General features: G+C 36.0%; 1 protein-coding gene across 1 annotated transcript; it reads left to right on the top strand.

The window, feature by feature from the left end:
* Positions 1-413: 413 nt before the first annotated feature.
* LOC100349472 (disintegrin and metalloproteinase domain-containing protein 29) lies at positions 414-23,984 on the top strand. The gene is made up of 2 exons (XM_051832444.2): positions 414-3,643; positions 23,851-23,984. Exon 1 carries the CDS (start codon positions 486-488, stop codon positions 2,751-2,753), a length of 2,268 nt encoding a protein of 755 aa, XP_051688404.2. The 5' UTR covers positions 414-485; the 3' UTR covers positions 2,754-3,643; positions 23,851-23,984.
* Positions 23,985-23,999: the final 15 nt, after the last annotated feature.

Consider the following 23,999-nt stretch of genomic DNA (forward strand, 5'->3'; position numbering starts at 1 on the left):
AGAAACACAAGATATATGGTGAGCTTACTTGTCATTACTTTTAAACTATTTATTATGGGGAAATAGGCTAATTCTCATATGTTTACAGAGCAGTATAATTATTTCATTTTGGCCACACTTAACCTTCAAAAACTATCAATCTATGGCCAATATTCATTTTCTATTGTTTGCCTAGTCTCTTCTTCAATGTACTACTTAACAGCAAATTTCAGGCAGTTTCTTGAATCATCCTGTACAAAACACTAATCACTTTTAACACATAACTTTTCCTTTCATCCAATTGCACACTTGCGTAATCACTGCCCTCCAAATGTTGCTTTTTATTTTACTTATAGGGCTGCATCTCTGATGATTCATCACTGCCACAAGACAGATCTTTAACAATGAACACTGCACACTGACCAGTTCAGAAGAAGGAGGTAGACTAGCTGTGGCTCCCATTTCTGACTTTTTTGGACCAATGTTTTTATAGCTATAGCTTTATAATGACTTTGAATGAAGCTCTCTTTTACATGAGATTCCTACTCCTGCTAAACTGGCTTGGGGTGATTCTGTCCTTTTGTGGACACATCCAGGCGGAGCAGCCCCCAAATCATAATCCCCCAGAGGTGGTCATTCCTTTGAAAGTAACTGGCAGTGCCAGAGGCAAAAAGTCTCCAGGCTGGCTCTCCTATAGCCTGCGCTTTGGGGGCCAAAGATACATTGTCCACATGAAGGTCAAGAAGTTTTTGCTGTCCAAACACCTCTCAGTGTTCACCTATACAGACCAGGGTGCTCTCTTAGAGGACCAGCCTTTTGTGCACAAGGACTGCTATTATCACGGTTTTATGGAGGGGGATCCAGAATCCCTGGTTGCTCTCAGTACCTGCTTTGGAGGCTTTAAAGGAATGTTATACATAAACAACATGGCTTATGAAATCATGCCCATAGCATTTTCTACCACATTTGAACACCTGGTATATAAGATGGAAAGTGAGGAAACACAATCCCGTACAATGAGACCTGGCATTATACCAGATGAAATAATAGGTCAAGATATTGATCATTCCACTCTGGAGCAAAGTGCTTATGTGGGCTGGTGGGTCCACTTTAGGACAATTGAAATTGTATTGGTGATCGATAATTCTCTATATACTCATTATGAAAACAATGACTCAATGTTGCTGGATGATCTATATGTGGTTACAAATGTAGCAGATTCCATTTATGATGTGCTAGGCATTAAGATGCTGGTGTTTGCTCTGGAGATCTGGAATAATGAAAATTTGGTTATAGTAGATGATGTAAGAAGATCTTTTCAGTATTTTTGCAATTGGAAATATGCACATGTGTTGCCCCGGATAAAACATGATATGTCACTACTTTTTATAAACAAGAATTTAAAAGGATTAAGCGGCCTAGGGTTAACTGGAGGAATATGTGTACCATATAAGAGTTGTGGAATTGTTACTTTCTTAAACAGAACCTTGACAATTTGTGGAATTGCCATGGCTCATCACATAGGTCATAATTTGGGCATGTTCCATGATGAGGATCAATGTGTATGTGGGAACTCAAAATGCATAATGCATGCAGATAACCCACCAACAACAAAATTTAGCAATTGCAGTTTTAATAGATTTTGGTGGTACACTGTAGAAAGGACAACATGTTTGCTGGAACAGGACTACACCAAGGACATCTTCAACAACACACGCTGTGGGAATGGCATTATTGAAGAAGAAGAGGAATGTGACTGTGGAGCTTTACAGCGTTGTGCAAAAGATCCCTGTTGTATGCCAAACTGCACTTTAATTAATGGGGCTGCTTGTGCTTCTGGGCCTTGTTGTGAAAACTGCAAATTCTTACCATCAGGGTCCGTGTGTAGAAAGAAAGACAATATGTGTGATCTTCCAGAGTGGTGCAGTGGGACGTCTCATAAGTGTCCAGAGGATGTGTATGTGGAAGATGGAATTCCTTGTAGTGACACATCTTTCTGCTATGAAAAAAGATGTAGTGACCGCACTGAACAGTGTAGGCGTATTTTTGGCAAGAAAGCAAAGAGTGCAAATCGGATTTGCTACGAAGAAGTGAACACCCAAGGTACTCGTTTTGGTCACTGTGGTATCAAGGGTGTTAAATATAAAAAATGCGATATCCCAGACATCCTGTGTGGAAGAGTTCAGTGCGATAATGTGCAAGAAATTCCACAGTTGAGTGATCATACTACTGTGCATTGGACTCACTTCAATGAAGTAACCTGCTGGAGTACTGACTATCATTATGGAATGAATACACCTGATATCGGTGAAGTGAAGGATGGCACAGAGTGTGGTCCAGAGCATCTCTGTGTCCACAGGCAGTGTGTCCACATATCCATCCTGGATAGTAATTGCTCACCTGCATTCTGTAATGAGAGGGGCATCTGCAACAATAAACATCACTGCCATTGCAACTATTCGTGGGATCCACCCAACTGCCTGATAAAAGGATATGGAGGTAGTATTGACAGTGGCCCAGCCCCAAGGAGACACAAGATGAAGGTTATTAATGCGGGCCTGGTGTTGTTTGTCCTTTTGATTGCTTGCTTTGGTTGTATAATTATTTTTTGCTCAAAAAGAAAAAGAAAGAAAAGAGTTCACATTGTACTTCCAGACAAGAATAACTCTGAGGATGTGAGTGTACCTCCTGTGTTGCATTCCCCGATTCTACCTGGGAGCTCAGGTGAATCAGTAAAAGTCCCAAAGTCTGTACTTAAAAAGAGTGTCCATTAAAAAATTAATTCTTATCATGTTTCTCCTTACTATTCCTTGTTTTAAATAATTTGAAGTTTTATTTTTCTGAAATTTTCCTCTTTATATTTCTTAGAAAAATAGTGTAGCATGTGAGTGATGTACCTTTTTTCTGTTGCTGCTTTTTAGCGTAGTTTGCTCCATAGCACCACGTTTCCTACTGTATCAGTCCTCTCCCAACAGGTACCATAGTCAAGAGAATGAGCAAGAAATTAGAAAGTTGGATTATGTTTTCTTCCTTTTTATACAACTGTTTGGTGAAGGTTTCACAATGGAAGTGATACATGATTTTAATCAACTCTCTCCTTCTCCCTTAATTCACTGCAGACCAACATCATTATCAGACCCAGAGATACCAACATAATTGTCTGACCCATTCTATTTTGAGTTCTGAACCCCTTTGAGTTCTTTACCAGTGTTCCAAATCTCTAGTGCCTACTCTGGAGTCCTGAGTTCCTCATCCTCATCCAAGGCGTCAGTTCTTACAGTCTTCTAGGTTCAGGGAACCCCAACTTCTTTCCTTTGTTTTTCAGCTCCAGGAATAAAATTATCCTTTTTTAGTTAGTCCTTCTGACTTAGTAGCCAGCTAGTTGTACAGTGCCTTCTAAACTTGTTTTGTTCTTCAGTAGCTATTTACCGAATTCGTTAAATTTTATCCTATGGCTTCAAAATCATTGCTGTGTTTTCTCTTTTTCTGATTTAACTCTATTAGAGTATTAGCCTTGGAATAATGGAGAAAACAGGACTGAAGAGATCGCATCCATTTAGTTCATTTTTGATTTCTAATCAAAATTTCTAATTTTTCCTTTTCATTGCCATTCACTATTTTTAGAAAATTACTTAAACCTTTGAACAGCTGACTTCAAAATGAGGTGTGATGACACTATTGGTTCACTCTTCACTTCTGAGTTCCTTTTGTTATAAAGTGAGATAAAGATGTCAGACTTTATAATTTTAAGTAGACTATAGTAAGTCTGGGAAATAAAAAACTATATAATGTTTGATTAAATTTTAAAATATTGTATATTGTGTTCATAAAATAAATGCAGAAGAAAAATATATAAGATCTCAAAATCTGTTGAAATCTAAGAAGTGTCATGGCATCAACTGAATGATGTGAGTGGGAATATGGATCATCGAATTTAATTATAATGACCTTATCATTAGTTAATGGTTGCCACAGGACACAGGGGCAACTTTGTTGGTTATTTTGAGCCAGGATCAGTGATAAGCTTTTACACCAAGGAAGCTGCAGAGCTGGGGGAGAGGGGTAGATAATGCAGATAGTGCTGAAGTCTAAGTGATGCTTCAGAGAAAGGGGTGACCACTGCTATTCCTATGGTTACATCATCTTCCCTCCTTGATATTTGGATCCCTTACTCTTACGATAGCTTGACCTAGTAATATCCGTCTTCTGTAACTTCTTCCATGCTCTTCCAGGGTTCATCTCTGCTTAGCTAGAGATCAAAGGAATCTTGCAAACCTATGTAATGTTTCCATTGCAAGAGCTACATCTTTGGCACCAATCTTTGGTAATGTCTGAAATTGCAGCATGGTATTTTTACATGAAACTGTTGAATTCAGGAAAGACAAATCTAACAGTTAGGACGTGTATCCATGGGCCCCTAGTATACACGTTTTAGCTCCCTACCACCATCTATTTCCAACTCGAGATTCTCCTATGTAGGCAATCTGAAGGCACCACAGCAGTAATCACAGTGTATGCATGGTAGTTGCTAAGTTACTTTTAATTTGAATCCTAATATATTCTGAGTTCTCTTTAAAAAAAGTATTATTTATTTGAAAGGCAGAGTGACAGAGACAGAGAGATGGAGAGAGAGACAGAGAGAGAGACAGAGAGGCAGAGACCGAGACAGAAAGACAGAGAGAAATCTTCCATCTGCTGATTCATTCCCCAAACAGCCACAACAGCCAAGACTGGGACAGGCCAAAGCAGGAAAAAGGAAACAGGAGCCAGGAGCTTCTTCTGGGTCTCCCACATGGGTGCAAGGACTCAAGCACTTGAGCCGTGCACTACTGCTTTACCAGGCACAATAGTAGGTAGCTGGATTGCAAACAAATCAGCAAGGAATTGAACCAGCACCCATATGGCATGTCAGTGTCCCAAGGGGCAGCTTTACCTACTATAGCACAAAACCAGCCCTATCTCCAATATTAAAGATACTAATGTGGAAATCTTTCTATATGTCTAGAATATAGTTCAGACTCTGATCTGTATTTTAATATTATTTTTGTAGTTGATACTTTTTTTTAAGAACTGTTTACTTTATTTGAAAGTCAGAGGTACATAGAGTTACACAGAGAGAGAAGGAGAGGCAGAGAGAGAGAGAGGTCTTCCATCTGCTTGTTCACTCCCAAATTGGCGGCAATGGCCAAAGCTGTGCCGCCGAAGCCAGGAGCCAGGAGCCAGGAGCTTCTTCCGGGTCTCCTACGCAAGTGCAGAGGCCCAAGGATTTGGGCCATCTTCTACTGCTTTCCCAGGCCATAGCAGAGAGCTGGATTAGAAGTGGAGCAGTCAGGACTTGAACCAGCGCCGATATGGGATGCTGGCACTGCAGGAGGTGGCTTTACCCATTATGCCACAGCGCCGGCCCGTAGTTGATACTTTTTGAATGCAATTGCAACCTTCTTGTAAAAAGATTTCTATACATGTATTATATATAATATTAAAATTAATGAAATATGAAAAATGTGGAATATTTAGGCTAATATCTTAAGTGAAAGGAATGTACTGGAACTTGCACAAAAGCTAAAGTGTCTGTGGATTTCAAAATCTTAAAACACTTGTGGTACATAGTATTTACATGTATAAGAGTGTTCTAATATGAAGGAACACAAAACTATTCGGAAATGCTATTTCTTTCGGATTAATTATATATAGATTTGATATTGGGTATTTTGAAAGCTGTATAAAATGTTTTGGAAGTGTACTACTCTTGGGTTTTGAAAAGTATGATTTCAAAAGTGCATTTTTGGAGTGGGATCCATGGCTATATTAGATACTGTTAATAAAAACAGGAATACACAGGAAATACTCTTTTGATAACAATACTCAAGACTAAATTTTGTTTCATCAAATCAAAAACTTTTAGCATGTGATGTGATTAGTGACTACTTTTTAGTTTCCTTAAGATATATATGTTCCTCTATATACATAGTTAATAAGTCTTTTTGTTTCTTTTACAAACTTCCCATTATATGAGTAATTTTATATTCTGGGTATTGTTAAAGTGATTACTAAGTGCCACATCCCATTATTCACACTGTAATTATTGGTGTTATTTCAATTTTTTCTTACTGTGAAAGCAGTGAGAATGATATAGACTAAGTATTTATGTCCTCTTGCAAATTTCTATGTTGAAAGCTCTAATGCTCAGTGTCTGACTATTTGGAGTTCGGGACTTTCAAGAGTGGCTGGGGTTTGATGAATTCATAAGGATGGAGCTTCCTTATGGAATTGATATTTTTATAAGTATATGAAAAGACCAGAAGCCACTTTCATATGAGGAAACAGAGCCAAATATTTGCAATCTTGGAGGAGGTCTGTCACTAGGAACTACATCTACTGTGACCTGTTTTCCCTGCCAGTCTTCAAGAAACACAAGATATGAATGTTTCCATTGTAAATCTATGTTATTTCGATGCAGGCTTGGCAGAGCCACCAGAGCATGACTCCCACTGGCACTGCCACAAGAGCACATACTCAACCTACCTTGGTCCTGAAACCAGGACCAGGACCACCACCCTTGCAGATTAAGAGGGTAGAGCATGAAGCAGAGCAGGACAACAGGAGTTGTCATAAGATGGTGTGATAGAGTTTATTTTGCACTGTTTGGCAAATTCATTATCCCTTTATTCTTTCATATTTCTTGCTTTTGGAATGAGATTGCCTGTTCTAATCATGTTTCACCGTCATATTTTGAAAACACATAATGTATCATCAGTGTATAGTTATAGGGGGATTTTTTTAAACTTTTATATAATAAATATAAATTTCCAAAGTACAGTTTATGGATTACAATGGCTTTTTCCCCCCATAACTTCCCTCCCACCCACAACCCTCCCAACTCCCGCTCCCTCTCCCATTCCATTCGCATAAAGATTAATTTTCAATTATCTTTATATACAGAAGATCAATTTAGTATTTATTAAGTAAAGATTTCAACAGTTTGCACCTACACAGAAACACAAAGTGTAAAATACTGTTTGAGTACTAGTTATAGCATTAGTTCACATTGGACAACACATTAAGGACAGAGATCCTACATGAGGAGTAAGTGCATAGTGACTCCTGTTGTTGACTTAACAAATTGACACTCTTGTTTATGGCATCAGTAATCACTCTAGGCTCTTGTCATGAGTTACCAAGGCTATGGAAGCCTTTTGAGTTCGCTGACTTCGATCTTATTCCAACAGGGTCATAGTCAAAGTGGAAGTTCTCTCCCCCCTTCAGAGAAAGGTACCTCCTTCTTTGATGGCCCATTCTTTCCACTGGATTTCACTTGCAGAGATCTTTCATTTAGGGTTGTTTGTTTGTTTGTTTGTTTTGTCAGAGTGTCTTGGCTTTCCATGCCTGAAATACTCTAATGGACTCTTCAGCCAGATCCAAATGCCTTAAGGGCTGATTATGAGGCCAGAGTACTGTTTAGGACATTTGCCATTCTATGAGTCTGCTGTGTATCCTGCTTCCCATGTTGGATTGTTCTCTCCCTTTTTAATTCTATCAGTTAGTATTAGCAGACATTAGTCTTGTTTACGTGATCCCTTTGACTCTTAGATCTATCATTATGATCAATTATGAACTGAAATTGATCACTTTGACTAGTGTGATGGCATTGGTACATGCCACCTTGATGGGATTGAATTGGAATCTATAGGGGGATTTTAACTAAAGGTATTTAGAGGCAAAATTGGTTTTTAGCCTTTGACTTGATGCTGGAACACATTAAGACTTCTGGTGCTGTTGTTGTGAAGTGAATAGATTTTGCATTCAAGTACAGTAACTTTGGAGGGCCTAGGATAAAATGTTATGGACTGAATTATGTTCTCCCCCAGCTCAAATATATGAATCTTTACCTACACAATGTAATGGTATTTGGAAATAAGCCCTTGAGAAGCAGTTGTATTTAGATGATGACCTTCAGATGGGGCTGTCATGATATAATTGATGTCCTTTTAAGAGCGACAACCAATGGTTTTGCTTAACTTTGTCTCTGCGGCAAGTGAAGACAGCAAGGAAATGGCATCTGAAAGCCAGGAAGACAGCCTTCACATGAATGCCCCCATACTGACACCCTGGTCCTGGACTACTCATTTTATAGAAACATGAGGAAAAAAATCAAAGAACATGTTCTTTTTTTTTTTAATTGTTGTAGCAGCCCAAGCTGACTAATGCAGCTCCTTATAATCAGTTTGGTGAAACACCAAAGTTAACTTGAAAAGGCACTTTAATATCAAGAGGATCAAGCTACACATAGCTAAAGATGTTAAACTTCATTTAGGGTATAAAATACATAGAGATCTGTTCATACATTATAGGTTTTAAAGACAAATAACTTGGGGCCGCTGACTGCAGTGCCCACATCCCATATGAGTGCCAGTTTGGGTCCCGGCTGCTCCATTTCCGATCCTGCTATCTTCTATGGCCTGGGAAAGCAGTAGAAGATGGTCCCAATGCTTGGGCCCCTGCACCCATGTGGGAAACCCCAAAGATGCTCCTGGCTCCTGACTTTGGCCCACTCAGCTCTGGCCACTTGGGGAGTGAACCAACAGATGGAAGATCTCTTTGCCTCTGCCTCTTTGTTACTATGCCTTTCAAATAAATAAATAAATCTAAAAAAAAAAAAAAAAAAAGATGAGATTTTCTCCCTACTACCCTACTTTAAAAAAGAAGCCAAATGACTTTTTACAAACTGCTATAATAACATACCAAAGATTGGGTAAATTATAAAGGCTTGGGCTTTATTCTGCCTCACTGTATTTTTCTGAGGTCAAGGGATTTCATCTGGTGATGTCCTTGTTGGCAGAGACCCTGGAAGACAAAGAGTATTACAAGACTGGAGACAAGGAGCATATGTATGTTCTGGTCTCTCTCCTTATTCTTATAGAGCTACCAGTGTTTAACTATGGACCCTATCTTGATGCCCTTGTGTAATCTTCATTATCTACCAAAGGCTCAACTTCTAAACATGACAGTCACATCAAGCTTCCACCTTCCTAATACCTCAAAGTGGCGATTAAATTTTGTTAATGTAAAGAAGCATTATTCAAACTGTAGGAACATCTAAAAATGCAATTGATCATGATTTATTTAGCTTGTTAGATGCTCTAAAGCAATTTTCTAAAGTGACTAATGCAATTTAGGAGAATTTGATCATTAATGGATATTTTAAATGTATAAAGTGAAAAACACCTATTATTACTCATAGAAAGTAAATCGACAGAGAAACATAGCTTATTTGAATCAAACAATAGTGAAATTTAAGATATTCTCTAAAAACTAAACACTGCAAAGGCAAATTGATCATATTGTGAGATGCAATTAGCAAAATTCTGAATTGCAGACTTTTTAGAAATTAATTTTTCTTTTGTTAACTCAACCCAAATGTCATATAAAATTCTCCATTTAATAATGTGGACACAGTTATGTGTTGGCAAAGCTCAAACTCTTATCTGTTCATTATTTTCCAACCCCATTATTTCTATACGGTGTTTTTTTGTCGTTTGTTTGTTTTTGTTTCGCTTTTTATACATTCAGATAACTATTTTGTTTGACTAGATGTTAGGAAGTAGTTCTTAATTCCAAGATTAATAAATGTTCTCAGGCATGTTGTAAAGTCTATCTTTGAAAATATTTGCTTAGAAATTTGCAGAATAAAAAATTATCAAAAAACACTACTGCAAGGGAGCATTTTACTGAGTACCATTATGGTTACCATAGCTGCATATGAAATGTATTCACAGATGTTAAAGTTATACATACATCATATGACTAAGGAGGAAATATACTATTGGTAGACTTAATTTAAATTATAAAAGTTTCCCTTAGAAAAGGAAGCTTATATAAAAGATTGTTTATAAATAAGAACTAAAGAACTGGAGTCCATACTAAGTAGAAAAAAACAAAATCAGTGATATAAGAGTAATCATTCCTAAGAATATAAGTACATTTACATATTTATATGTACATATATATGCTACAATTAACTCAAAATGCGTAGTCTATTAATTTATAGAAAATAGTGGTTTTGTGATTTTTTTTAAGTTCTCTTTTCTTTTACTTGACAGTTTTTGGGATCTTTTTGGAAATATTACTTGACTACTGTATTTAAGCATGACAAACCATTGCAGTAAAGTGATATTCAGTTCTTATAAAGCGGGTTTCCTTAATGTAATCACAGTGTGATTCCTTAAAAAGTGTCTCTCCTTCAACAGATATTTGCTAGGTTTCATTTGCCCTTGACTTCTAACCCATGCACACTTCCATGTCCCTAATTTAAGATTTACTTAATTATTTGAGAGTCAGAGTTATAGAAAGAGAGAGAAAGAGAGACAGAAAAAGAGAGATCTTCCATCCGCAGGTTCATTCCCCAAAAGGCTGCAACAGCCAGGACTGGGTCAGGCTAAAGCCAGGAGCCAGGAGCTTCTTCTAGGTCTCCCCCTTGTATGCAGGGACCCAAGCACCCGGGCCATCCTCCACTGCATTCCCAAACATATTAGCAGGGATTTGGAACACAAGTGGAACAATGGGGACTTGAATCAGTGCTCATACAGGATGTCATTGTTGAAGGCCACAGCTTTAACCTACTGAAACACAACGCCATCCCTTCCCCTATATTTTCTTATTTCTCTGAGACTTTTGTGATTCCTTCCTTGTCAGAAATTCCTTATGATAAAAATATATTTGCTTGGGGGCTGCCCCCTGTAGTGTAGCAGGTTAAGCCAGGGCCTGCAGGACTGGCAACCCAAAGAGGTGCCAGTTCAAGTCTCAGCTGCTCTACTTCCAATCCAGCTCCTTGCTCATGTGCTTGGAAACTCAGCAGACGATGGCTCAACTCCCTAGGCTCCTGAAGCCAGGTGGGGGACATGGAAGAAGCTCCCGGCTTCTGGTTTTGGCCTGGCCAAACCCCATTTGTTATGGCCATTTGGCCAGATGGAAGATCTCTCTCCCTCTGTTTCTGCTCTCTCTCTAACTCTGTGTACCAAATAAATAAATCTTTAATATATATATATATACACACATATATATTATAAGCTCAGTGAAAGCTATTTGTATTATTTCCATTTATCTATTTTTGATTATTTAGTATAACAATAGTTAAAGATAAGCAGAAATCATCATTTGTGATTTCATTATTTTGCCTGTGTAAGTGAATAGGAATCATTGAGGAAAATTGATTGTCATTAGCTAGTTTAACTTATTCAAAGTCTCTGTTAGTTTTTTCCATACTAAACTCATGATTTTGTTAAAATAAAAGAATGTTTTTATTGATCTAAAGAGACAAAATGTTCAGTAGATATTAGGTCCATTTAGTCTATAATGGAGATTTTTCTGCTGTTATTTTTGTTGATTTTTTTCTGATTTATCTGATGAGTTTGCTAGCTGTTACTAATAAAATGATGAACATATTATGAATATTGCTTCTCTATTGAGTATAATAATGGGGGCTTTAGCACTCTACTTTCATCAATGGAAAGATATTTATTTATAGAATTGATCACCCAATTATTAGATTACATTGGCCCAACTAACCAAAAAAAGTGGAGAAAATCCAAAATAATAAAATCAGAGAAGAAAAAGGAGATAGTACAACTGATATCAAAGAAATACCAATCATAATTAAAAATTGTTACAAACATTTATATGTCACAAATTGGAAAATCTAGAGGAAATGGATAGATTTCTAGACACATGTAATCTGTCAAAATTGAGGCAAAAAGATATAAAAATCTTGAATAAACAAATGAACAATACGAAGATTGACTCAGTGAAAAATAGGCTTCCACCCAATTATTGGTGAAGTTGTCCAAACAACTGAAAGGAGAGAACCCTTCCAAACTCATTCTGTGATGCCAGCATTACCTTAATTCCAAAACCTGAAAGAGTTACAAAAAAAAGTGCACCATAGACTAATATCCCTAATTCAAAAATCATCAATAAAGTATCAGCAAATACTTTGATGTATTCAACAATACATCACAAAAAATCCACCTGGATCAAATGGGATTATTCCAAGAATACATGGATGATTCAACATATGCAATTCAATAAATGTGATACAACACATCTACAAAATTAAGAATGAAAAACATATGATTATCTTAATGGATGAAGAGGAGGCATTTGGTAAAATATATCATCCATTCCCAATAAAAACTTTACAAATTTTAGGTATAAAAGGAACATACCTTAACACAATCAAGGTACTATACAACAAACCCACAGCCAGCATCACAATGGGGAAAAGTTGGAAGCATTTCCACTAACATTCAGAACCAGACAATGATGTTCTCTCACCTCTGTTTTTCAAGATAGTTCTGGAAGTTTTAGACAGAGACATTAGGCAAGAAAACAAGCCAATGTATACAAATTGGAAATCAGAAAGCAAAATTGTCCCTGTTTGCAGATGACATGATCTTTTATATAAGGGAACTAAAAGACTCCACTAAGATTCTATTTGAATTCATAAAATAATTCAGCAAATCTCCAAGATATAACATCAACACAAGAAATCAGTAGTAGTCATATGCACCAAATGATGCTTGACTGAGAAAGACTTACAAGATTAGTCCCATTCTCAATAGCTACAAAAAAAAAAAAAAGGAAAGAAAGAAAAAAACTTTAAATACTTTGGAATAAACTTAATAAAGGATGGGAAAGATGTCTACAATGAAAACCACAAAATATTAAAGGAAGAAATAGAAAAAGACTCCAGAAAATGAAAAAAAATAGTCCATGTTCATAGATTCAACTAATTAATATCATCAAAATGTCCATACTACCCAAAATGATTTACAGATTAAATGCAATTCTAATCAAAATACAGGGGGCATTCTTCTCAGAACATGAAGATGCAAACCAAAAATTCATATGGACACACAAAAATCCTGAATAGCGAAAGCAATCTTTAAAAAAAATAAGGAAAACCAGAGGCATCACGATATGAGATCAAGAAAAGTGACAGGGCTTTTACTATCAAAACAGTCTGATTCTGGGACAAAAATAGACATGTAAACAAATGGAACAAAATAGAAACCTCAGAAATTAATCCACTTAACTACAACACAGTAATCTTTGACAAATGAGCCAAAATAATTCTCTGGAGAACAATCAGTCTCTTCAACATGTGCTGTTGGAAAAATTGTATTCCCACATGCAGAAATTTGAAACAAGAAACTTGCCTCATACTCTATGCAAAAATCAACTCACAATGGATCAAGAATATAAACCTAGGTTTTAAAATTAGTGAATTACTAAAGCAAAAAATAGGGAAACTCTGCTATCATCGACCTGGGCAGAGACTTCTTGGATAAGACCCCAGAAGTGCAGTAAACATTAAAAGCAAATGTATACAAAGGGCGTTACCAAGCTAACAAGCTTTTACACAGCAAAGGAAACAATTCACAAAGGAAAGAAGCAATCAACAGAACATGAGAAAATGTTTGCAGACCAAGCATCTAATAAAGGGTTAATATCCAAATATATAAAGAGTTCAAGTAAGTCAACAACAATAAAACAATTCAGTTAAGGAAAGAACAAAGTATATAAAAAGGAATTTTTCAAGGGATGAACTAAAAACAGCCAACAGACGTATGAAAAAATATTCAGAATCAGAAGTTATCAGGGAACTGCAAATGGAACCACACTGATGTAACATTTCACCCATTCAGTTAGAATGCCTGTCACTGAACATTCAAAAGATAGCAAATGCTGGTGAGGACGTGGAGAAAAAGGTATACTAATATACTCTTCTTGGGGATGCAAACTGGAACAGCTATTATGGAACACAGTATGGAGATTCCTCAGAAAACAAAAAAAAAAATATATCCACCATATGACCAGCTAGTCCACTCCTGGGAAAATATCCAAAGGAAACGAAATTGCATGTGAAATAGTTACCTATACTCACATGTTTATAACAGCTGGATTCACGATAGCTAAGATATGGGATCAATCTAGATGCTCATCAACTGATGACTATGTAAAATAAAATAAATAAATACATGATGGAATATTATCCATAAAATTAAAACCTGACCTTTGCAACAAAATGGATGTCATTGAAGGACATTATGTTAATTGAAATAATAGAGTGCCAGAAAGACAGTAATCTTGCTTTATCTCTTCTTTCTGGTAGCACAAACAGTTCTTCACTGAATCATATTATGCAAAGGACAATATAGTCTTATTCCGCAGGTTGACAAAAAAAAAATAAAGGGAGAGAACAGAGAGGATTCTTCAGGGTAATTGCAATGTTTTGTTCTAAATTTGAGTGTTGGTTATGAGTGTGATCAGATGAAAAAACTTCCTTATTTGTACAATCATATTTATTTCTTGGCATGTATATTGTTTTTCAATAAAATATGTTGTAAAACAATCTAATGGTATTTTCTTTGCTAGGTTTTGAACTATCTTTGGACCCATCATCCTTTTCTTTCCTTTGGATCTACCTTTGCAATGGGATAACCACCCTGTGCATTTTATTCCATTGTATTTTGTAAGCATGTAGCTTATTCAGTTTTGCAGATTCTTAGCTGTTAGAGGAATTTTGCTTCGGGATGAATATTACCTGAAATCTCACCCACATTTAACTTAAGGATTGCCTCTATCTATCTATCTATCTATCTATCTATTTTTTGAAAGGCAGAGATACACAGACACACACACACGCACACACACACACACACAGAGGCAGACAGACAGAGCTCTCCTATCTGTTGGTTAACTCCCTAAATGCCTGCAGCAGCCTAGGCTAGACCAGGGTGAAATCAAGAGTCTGGAACTCACCTAACACGGAGCCTTCACTTGCCGCCTCTCAGGGTGGGAATTATCAAGAAGCTCAAATCAGGAGCAAAACCGGACTCAAACTCAGAGACTCAGATATGGGGTACAGGTTCTAAAGTTGCATCTTAATTTCTATGCCGAACACCAGCTGCTTGATTTAATAGATTCTGTGATGATAAATTGAACTTCAAACTTCAAAGTTGACACTGGAATGAATTCTCTCAGGGCTCGTGGAATGGAATAATAATTATTTACTTGTGAGGACATGAGTTTGGGGGGATCAGAAGCAAATGATATGGACTAAATTGTGAACCAAAGTGTTAAAGTCCTATTCTTCAGTATTATATTATCTGTATGTAGGGAGCTTGTGGGTGTCAATTAAGCTTAGATGAGGTCACAAGGGGCAGAGCTTCCAGGATATTGCTGGTGCTCTGGCAAGAGGATTAAGAGATCAGACATTTTTACCTTCTCTCTGTGTCTCCCTCTCTTTCTCTCCAACATATGAGCAGACACAAAAACAGACGTCTACAGACTAAAAAGAGATCAAAAACATCAAATCTGCTGAATCCTTTATCTAATACCAGCCTCAATAATCACACGAGCCAATTTCTTTAATACAGTTACATTTTGTTTTCATAGGATGGAACAAAATTCATTCACATGAATTAACTGCTAATCAGTATACAATTTATTTGATACCATAAGAATTAAATCATTTGTTTACATGAATCACAATCTATAAAAGTTTCTATATATTGCTTTTGTATTAGATTGTATCTTACCTTCTTGTATTGTAGGTCTGTCCCTTTCTCCCAACTTCAGCATTGTTGTTAATGGCATTGACTTATTGAAGAAAGCAAATGAACTGCCTAGCAGAACATTACTTAATCCAGAAGTGTCTCCTTTTGGAAGTATTTAAATATTTTTCCTCTATCATCTGTTTTCCCATGTAAATATAGGTTAACTTCAGGTGTGCAATAGATACAGGTCTAATCTTTTAAAAAGAATATTTCAAAGATAGTCCTGTGTTCTTGATACTGAATTGATGCAGAAAGCACACAAAAAATACAGGCTCACTTTGGATTTCAGATAGTAATAGCCTCATTTTATACTTGTAGAATAGTCCAATAATTTTTCATGTCTTATCACTGGTAATTAATGCCTGACTAAACTTCCAACACCAAATTATTCTCAAGCAGTAGGAATATCTGAATAATAATAATAATAACAATAACTACATATTACCTGTAGTTATCCAAGGCTTTCTTTTAAAATTATTTTAATAGATATAATTATATATGCAAATATTTATTTATTTTGAAAGAGTTACAGAGGGAGAAGGGTGACAGAGAAAGAGATATCTTCCATCCACTGATTTGTTTCCCAGCTGCTCCAATGGTCTGCGCTGAGACAGCCTAAAGCCAGGAACCAGGAACTTCAACTGGGTCCCCAACATGGGTGGCAGGGAGCCAAACACTTGAGCCATCTTCTGCTAATTTTCCCATGCCATTAGCAGAAAGCTGGATCAAAAGTGGACCATCCAGGACACAAACCAGTACCCATATGGGATGCTGGTGTCGCAGGCAGCAGTTTTACAGGCAACACCACAATGCCACCTCTCAATATAATGTATATATTATAAAACATGATGATGTTTGTATATATGTATGTGTGTATATATATATATATTCTCACCATCTTTGTGGTGAACACACTTAATATCTACCATATAAACTTTTTAAAAAAATAGTATATTGTCATTAATGGTAACCATCATACTATATATTGAAACTTCAAAATTATTCAAGTATTATTATACTGCCAAACTGTACATGTTTTTCAACATTATACTTTATAGATGACACAACTGAAGAATTGCAAGTGGAAACTTTACATATGATGTTCAAAAATAAGTAATTACTGAAAAATGTTTATATATTGATTTATTTATTACTTCATTTTAAAATTACTTCACTACTCTTTCTTATAAAACACACACACAGCTTATCTATGAGTTCCTTCAAAAATGATACTACCTAAAAATAATCTGTAACAAATTCTGGAAATAAAAAAATTATTGGTTGAAGATCGCAATGATTTTTAGAAGGAAAAAGAATCCCAAGAGAATAAAAAGAAACTAGTGATTCTTTCTGGAATTGCTAAGGTTCAAATGATTTGCATGACCTGATTAAACAGGCTGTATCATAGAAAAAATTGATAATACAATAAATGAAAACATTTACTGATAACTAAAATAAGATAATTTTTAAAGATTTATTTATTTTATTTGAAAGAGTTACACAGAGACACACAGAGACCCACAGAAAGAAGGAGAGGCAGAGAGAAAGAGAAAGGTCTTCTATCCGAAGGTTCACTCCCCAATTGGCCACAACAGCCAGAGCTGCGCTGATCCGAAGCCAGGAGGCAGGACCTCTTCCAGGTCTCCCATGTGGGTTCAGGGACCCAAGGACTTCTACTGCTTTCCCAGGCCGTGGCAGAGAGCTGGATCAGAAGTGAAGCAGTCCAACTTTAATCGACACCCATATGGGATACCGGCAGTACAGGTGGCAGCTTTACCCACTACGCCACAGCACTGGCCCCAAATAAGATAAAATTTTATAAACCGTGTATGAAGTTTTTCTAATTCTTGTTTTATAACTTGCTGTTAAATAGCTTAGCTTTTTCTTTCCTTTGTCTGTCTTAAAATTGTAGTACACCTAATGTAATAATAACAAAGTGAAATCATTCTTATATATTTCTTTTTAAACTCTAATGTGTTGTAGAATTTCTCTCATTCATGCTAGTGAGTATCACATGATTCCTGAGAGCATTAGAATAATAATATAATGAATAATAAATAGTGAATATAAATAATATAGCATAGGTCAGTTACCTGTTAGTTATCTCAGATCAGGGAAATCATATGGTATCTGTCTTTTTTTTATTAATGGCTGATTATAAGATCACCATTGCAAGTAACACGTTGTTCATTCCTTGAATCAAACTTATTGCCTGGCTTTAAACTCATAGCAATATTTGCTCTCTCACTATTGCTTTTAGTATTTTTGCATGAGGGAGTTAGTTCTAGAAAAAAAGGAGAAGAAAGTAGCTTCACTCTCCTGGTAATCATGAAGTGTTTAGTTTATTGTATTATGGTTTTACGGTAAGATATAGCCTATTTAATCAAACCATACACTTCATCTTAAACCTTATCAACTCCATATAAATCTCAGTGACTTCTTCATCCTTCCTTGGAACATTTTCTCCTTCTAAAATTCAAGTTCTCCAATCTCCATGTCTTCCAAGATTTTTGCACCTCATGATCAGATTTGTCATTAGAAAATCTTATCTTCCTGTTTTCCAGTACTTGTCATTAAAAATCACCATCAATACTCTCACTATCCTTTCTTGATCATCATCATTGTCTCCATTATGGAATACTACTATTTCATAACATAATTAATGTCACACAACCCAAAGCAAAGCAGAAATAAGAAAAAAATTCTATAAGGGATTCCAGAATCATAACTACTAAGTCACAATGAAATTGAACCAAATAAATGCTTTCACTTTTGAAATGTATTTCTCTTGATTATGAACCTAATTTATATGTATTTGAAATAAATTGTTTAAATTTGAAATAAATTGTTTAAATTGTAGTAAATTTCTTATTAAAATCCTATAAATAGCCGGCGCCACGGCTCAATAGGCTAATCCTCTGCCTGCGGCGCCAGCACCCAAGGTTCTAGTCCCAGTCGGGGCTCAGATTCTGTCCTGGTTGCTCCCCTTCCAGTCCAGCTCTCTGCTGTGGCCCGGAAAGGCAGTGGAGGATGGCCCAAGTGCTTGGGTCCTGCACCCACATGGGAGACCAGGAGAAGCACCTGGCTCTTGACTTCGGATCAGCGCAGTGCACCGGTCGCAGCAGCCATTGGGGGGTGAACCAACGAAAAAGGTAGACCTTTCTCTCTGTTTCTCTCTCACTGTCCACTCTGCCTGTCAAAAAATTTTTTTTAAATCCTATAAATAGCATTTAAACTCACAATTCCAGGAGAAACAAACACTAACATTTGTGTGCACTTTAGAATTAACTTTGCAAAAATAAATTAGTAAAATATTGAATTATTTGTAGTATGGGTCTATGTACAATGATGTCATACAAACATCAGTTTTTGAAGTAAATACTTTCAATTATACATGTTTGTGAGGTACCATTATACATAGTGTGAACTACAGTCTGATAATTTAATGATGCATACACTGTATAATAATCAAATCAGGGTAGCTAGCATTCCAAATCCTTAATGCTTTTTCATTTTTTTATTAAACATAAGAGTTGTATATATTTCTGTGAAAAGTGTTGAAATTTGATACACACAGATATATATATATATATATGTATATATACCTATACATATTATACATATACAAATTAGGGTAACTAATGTTTCCATCTCCAAACAACATTTTTTAAAATTGTAATAGTAGTGTTTTTTATCATGTTTTCATATTTGGAAATAAATCCCAAATATTTTGATGTATCAGTAAACATCCTTTAAAAATATAATTTATCATAAGTGCATACTATTTCACTTAAACATAAAACATGATTTGTCCATTTCCTCAACATTAGGAATTTTTCCACTTTTTTCAATATTATCAGTAATGCTACAACCAAGTTTCTTTCCTGTAAATATTTAGAAAACTCACTGAATATTACTTTAGAATCATTTCATCAAAGGAAACTGGATCATCACCGTATTATCATCTTTTCTCTGCAATATGGGGCTTTCCTTGTCCCTCTATATGCTGTATTACAAAAAGCACCTGTCTTAGTATGCTCTTACGAACTGTAATTGATACCAATTTCATTATTACAATTTGATTGGTACAAGATGGAAATATATTCCTGCAAGAAAAATTCACAAATAAGAATGGGTACAGAGTAAAGGGTTTATGAGGGAAAGCATACAATAAATAAAATAATTGTGCTCCAGAAATATTTCTGTTCTGACACCTAGAAGCCTGCAAATATGCTAATTTATGTAGGAAGGCATGTTAATGTTGCAGATCCAATCAAGTTTACTAATCAGCTGACCTTATCATTGGGAGGTTACCCTGTCTATGAAGCCAATGTGATGACAAAGATCCTTCTATGTTAAAGAGGGAGGCAAAAGAGGCAGACAGAATGAAGTGATAGGAGAAAGATTCAACCTGCTGTCTGTTAGAACCCTTAATAATGGAGGAATGGGGTTATGAGCCATAGAGTATGAGTAGCTTCTGGAAGCTGGAAAGGAAAAGAACTGATAGAAAGGAATGCAATCATGCTGACAATTTCCTTTTACCCAGTGAGACCTAGTCTTGTAACAGAAATAGAGCTCTATGATAGTGACTGTGTGTTGCTTTAAAGAAATGCAGATTTTGGTAATTTGTTACAGCAGCTATAGAAAACAAATACAAAGTCTGTAAGAAAAACAGAGGTGGTATGGCAGTATTAAAATCTTTGTTGTATCCAAAATGCTCCACGAAAAAAAGACATATTATTCACTAATAATTCTTTTTATTTCTGTGCCATTGGCGGTATTGTCTCCTCTCTCATTTCTGTTATCATTTAGTCTACACTTTTTTCTGATTCCAAAATTTCATCTATTTTTAAAATCTTTTTACAAAGAAAATTTTGGTGATTTTATTCTTTTAAAAATTTTGTACTTTATTTACATCTGTTCTAATATTGGTTATTTGCTTCTTTCTGTCCCTGATTTTACTTTGTTATTGCCTTTTATTTGTTGTTGTTAGTCCCTAAGGTTAGTTTTTTTTCTGAGCTGTTTCTTCTTTTTTAATGTAGGTCTTTACTGGTATGTATGCCTCTTTTAATGGTACTTTACTACAACGAATAATTTTGTACTTTCTTTTTATATATTTTAAAATACATATTCTTCTATAATGCATTATTGGTTTCCTTGATGGTTTCACATAAGTTTTTTGAGTTTTGTCTGCATTTATTTCTTCTCTTTTTCTTTCTTCTCCCCTAATTGACCTTCTACAGAAGGATAGACTGTGCCAGACATAATCAGAGGTCGAATATTGGCTAGTCAGAAGCCTATTCATTGGACAGCCCTGGAAAAGTTGAGCATTGGATGCATCTACCAACTTTTCCTGTACCTAGAATAAAGCCTAGATTTGAGATTTTTGTCTCTGTGCAGGAAGTAAGGGAGTATCTGAGATGCCGACCCGTCTAAGCTTGTCTCCATTCTCCCACAAGGGCTAGACTGTAATGGACCTTTCTGCATTCTAAAGCTAGGTAGATGATGACTAGTTCTCTGGGTATCATTGCAGAAATTGGGGAGTCAGACATACACAAATTTCTGTTTGATGCAGAAACCTAAAAACTGGGATTTTGCATCTGCTTGCTTTCCGCTAAGGAGGATCACAATCTATGCCATCTAAAATCTCAAGCTGCCATCTCCTTTCTTGCTGAATGACTTGACTGTAGGAGAATATTCAGCATTCCAAGACTGCCAAAAGATAAGCTATTCCTTCATAAAGCCTCCTTCAGAAGATTTGGAGACTGACACAGAATCCAACAATTCCAACTCTGGATGAAACTAAAAGCCCAAAGATTTCTTCCTGAATAATAATGTTCAATAGTGTATTTAACAGAAAAATTGTGCTTAATCTTCCAAAAATTTCTGATTTTGCATTTTCCCAGAGTGCAGGAGATTTTATGTTAGCATCAGAATTATTTGTCACACAGGGAATTTTTCCACAAAATTGTTGTCCGAATAATGCAGGCCAATCAAAAGAAGTGCAGGAGTTCATAATCTTCTGTCTTGCTGACATCACTCTGCAGGAGATTCTTAATTCTATTAAACCTTCTCTACTAGCAGACAACTATCTTTTTTGATGTTTAGTATGTAAGTTCTGACCTGATTTTGTGGGATGAGTTCCTATAAACTCTAATTTTGAGAACATTTTCAATTTTATTCTAATTTACTTTGTTATATTGGCTCTTAAGGGATTATGTCTTAATTGTTGGTGCCATTTACAATATAATTGTGCAGCACAATTGAGTCACTGAGCTGGGGTTTCATTACTGCTTCTAAAGGCACTTCTGTTAGCTAGTTACTCTATTACTGAATGAAAGGATTACCAATCAGTGTTATGGTGTTGTAATGTGGGCAGAATGGACAGTCTAACATTCATGCACAGGATGTAAAGTGTATTTTGTCTGAACCTGCCAAATATCTGATATAGCCACTCTAGGTTAATCAACACACCTGTATCCTGATTATAGAGAAAATTCTGGAGCACTCACTGGGTCTTTGTTGAACTTTTTCATTCTCAATCATTTGGATATCAAATGGAAATTTTCTCCAGTTTGTTTTTTGGCTATCCCTGTTAGAGATTCTGATTTAAAGAGCTGCCCAACACTCAGTTTGATAAATACCTCAGACAGTCAAAGATTATTCAGATAATTAACCCTTGATGGTATTCTTCAAATCTAATGATCATTAGTCAATTTCTCTTTCTCTGTTTCACTTTCACCATCTTTGTTGTTTCCCATTGACTTGTTCCCAGGATATTAAGTTGTACTTAGAGAGAAAGATGAGAGAAAACTGCATCTGTACTACTTTATTGTTGTATGTGAATTTATTACAAATGTTGAAAATACCCATCTTAAAAAATTTAACCAAGGGACCGGCCCTGTGGTGCAATGGGTTAATGCCCTGGCCTGAAGGGCCGGCATCCCATATGGGCGTTGGTTTGAGTCCACTTCCGATCCAGCTCTCTGCTATGGCCAGAGAAAGCAGTGGAAGATGGCCCAGGTCATTGGGCCCCTGTACCCACGTGGGAGACATGGAGGAAGCTCCTGGCTCCTGGCTTCGGATCAGCTCAGTTCTGGCCATTGCAGCCAATTGGAGAGTGAACCATTGAGTGGAAGACCTCTCTCTCTCTCTCTCTCTCTCTCTCTCTCTGCTTCTCCTTCCCTCTTTGTGTAACTCTGACTTTCAAATAAATAAATAAATCTTTAAAACATTTTAACCAAATGTAAACAGCTTTAAAATAATACTTATATCACTACAAGAGACAATTGTTACCAAGTAGCCCATTATTCATTATACAACAAATTTTGGCCAGTGCCATGGCACAGCAGGTTAGGCCAATTCTTGCAAATGCTTGTACTCTTTATAGAATGCCAATTAAAGCTGCTACTCTACTTCCAGTTGCACATCTGGGAATGCTCCTGGGAAGGCAGTAGAAGATAGCTGATGTACTAGGGCATTATCACACAATTTGGAACCAGAATGGAATTCATTGCTCAGTGAACCAGCAGAAATAAGACATTTGTCTCAGTGTCTCTCTGTCTCTTTCCCTCTATGTCACTCTGCTTTTAATAAAAGTAAATATTAAATAAATCATTAAAACAGAGTTAAGCAAGACATTATACGAAAATAATATTTATAGAAGGAATGAATGAATCTGCATATCTCACTTACATGACTCTTGAGGAGAGAAAGGGAAATGAAAAGTAAATTAAAACATATTTTGTCATAAGGATGTATATAGTAAGTACTATAAAATGAAAAATAACGTGAATTTGGCTTATTAAAAATGTCTTTGTATTACCAATGTATTACCAATAATGCTATTGTATGAAGTTGGAAAGAAACGCTATTGATATTTAACATCAATTTAATACGTAAAAATTGTAGCTCTCAGCAACACAAGATATATAAACAGATTGCACGTCACAGTCTTTAAATCATTTGTTGTGGAAATGTTCACAAATATTCATATATATATTTACAGAAAATTAAAATTAACTCATTTTCTGCCATCCACATTCAGTGTCCATCTATCTGTGGCCAATTTTATCTTTATCCTCTTCCTGAATCATTATTCCAAATTAATATTTACAAGAAAATTCCAAGCAGTTTCTTGAATCATCCTTTATAAAAAGCACTAGTCATTTTTATACCATACCTTTTTCTATTACCTAATTTTGCACTCTCATAATCACCACCCTCCATATGTTGCTTTTTATTTTACTTATAGGGCTGCATCTCTGATGATTCAACATTGCCACAAGACAAATCCTTAAAGATGAACACTGCACACTGACCAATTCAGAAGAAGGAGGTAGACTTCCTGTGGTACCCATTCCTGACTTCTGCTCTGGACCAATGTTTTTATAGCTATAGCTT

Source organism: Oryctolagus cuniculus, chromosome 2 (genome assembly GCF_964237555.1).
Source record: "Oryctolagus cuniculus chromosome 2, mOryCun1.1, whole genome shotgun sequence".
In the NCBI taxonomy this organism is placed as follows: Eukaryota; Metazoa; Chordata; class Mammalia; order Lagomorpha; family Leporidae; genus Oryctolagus; species Oryctolagus cuniculus.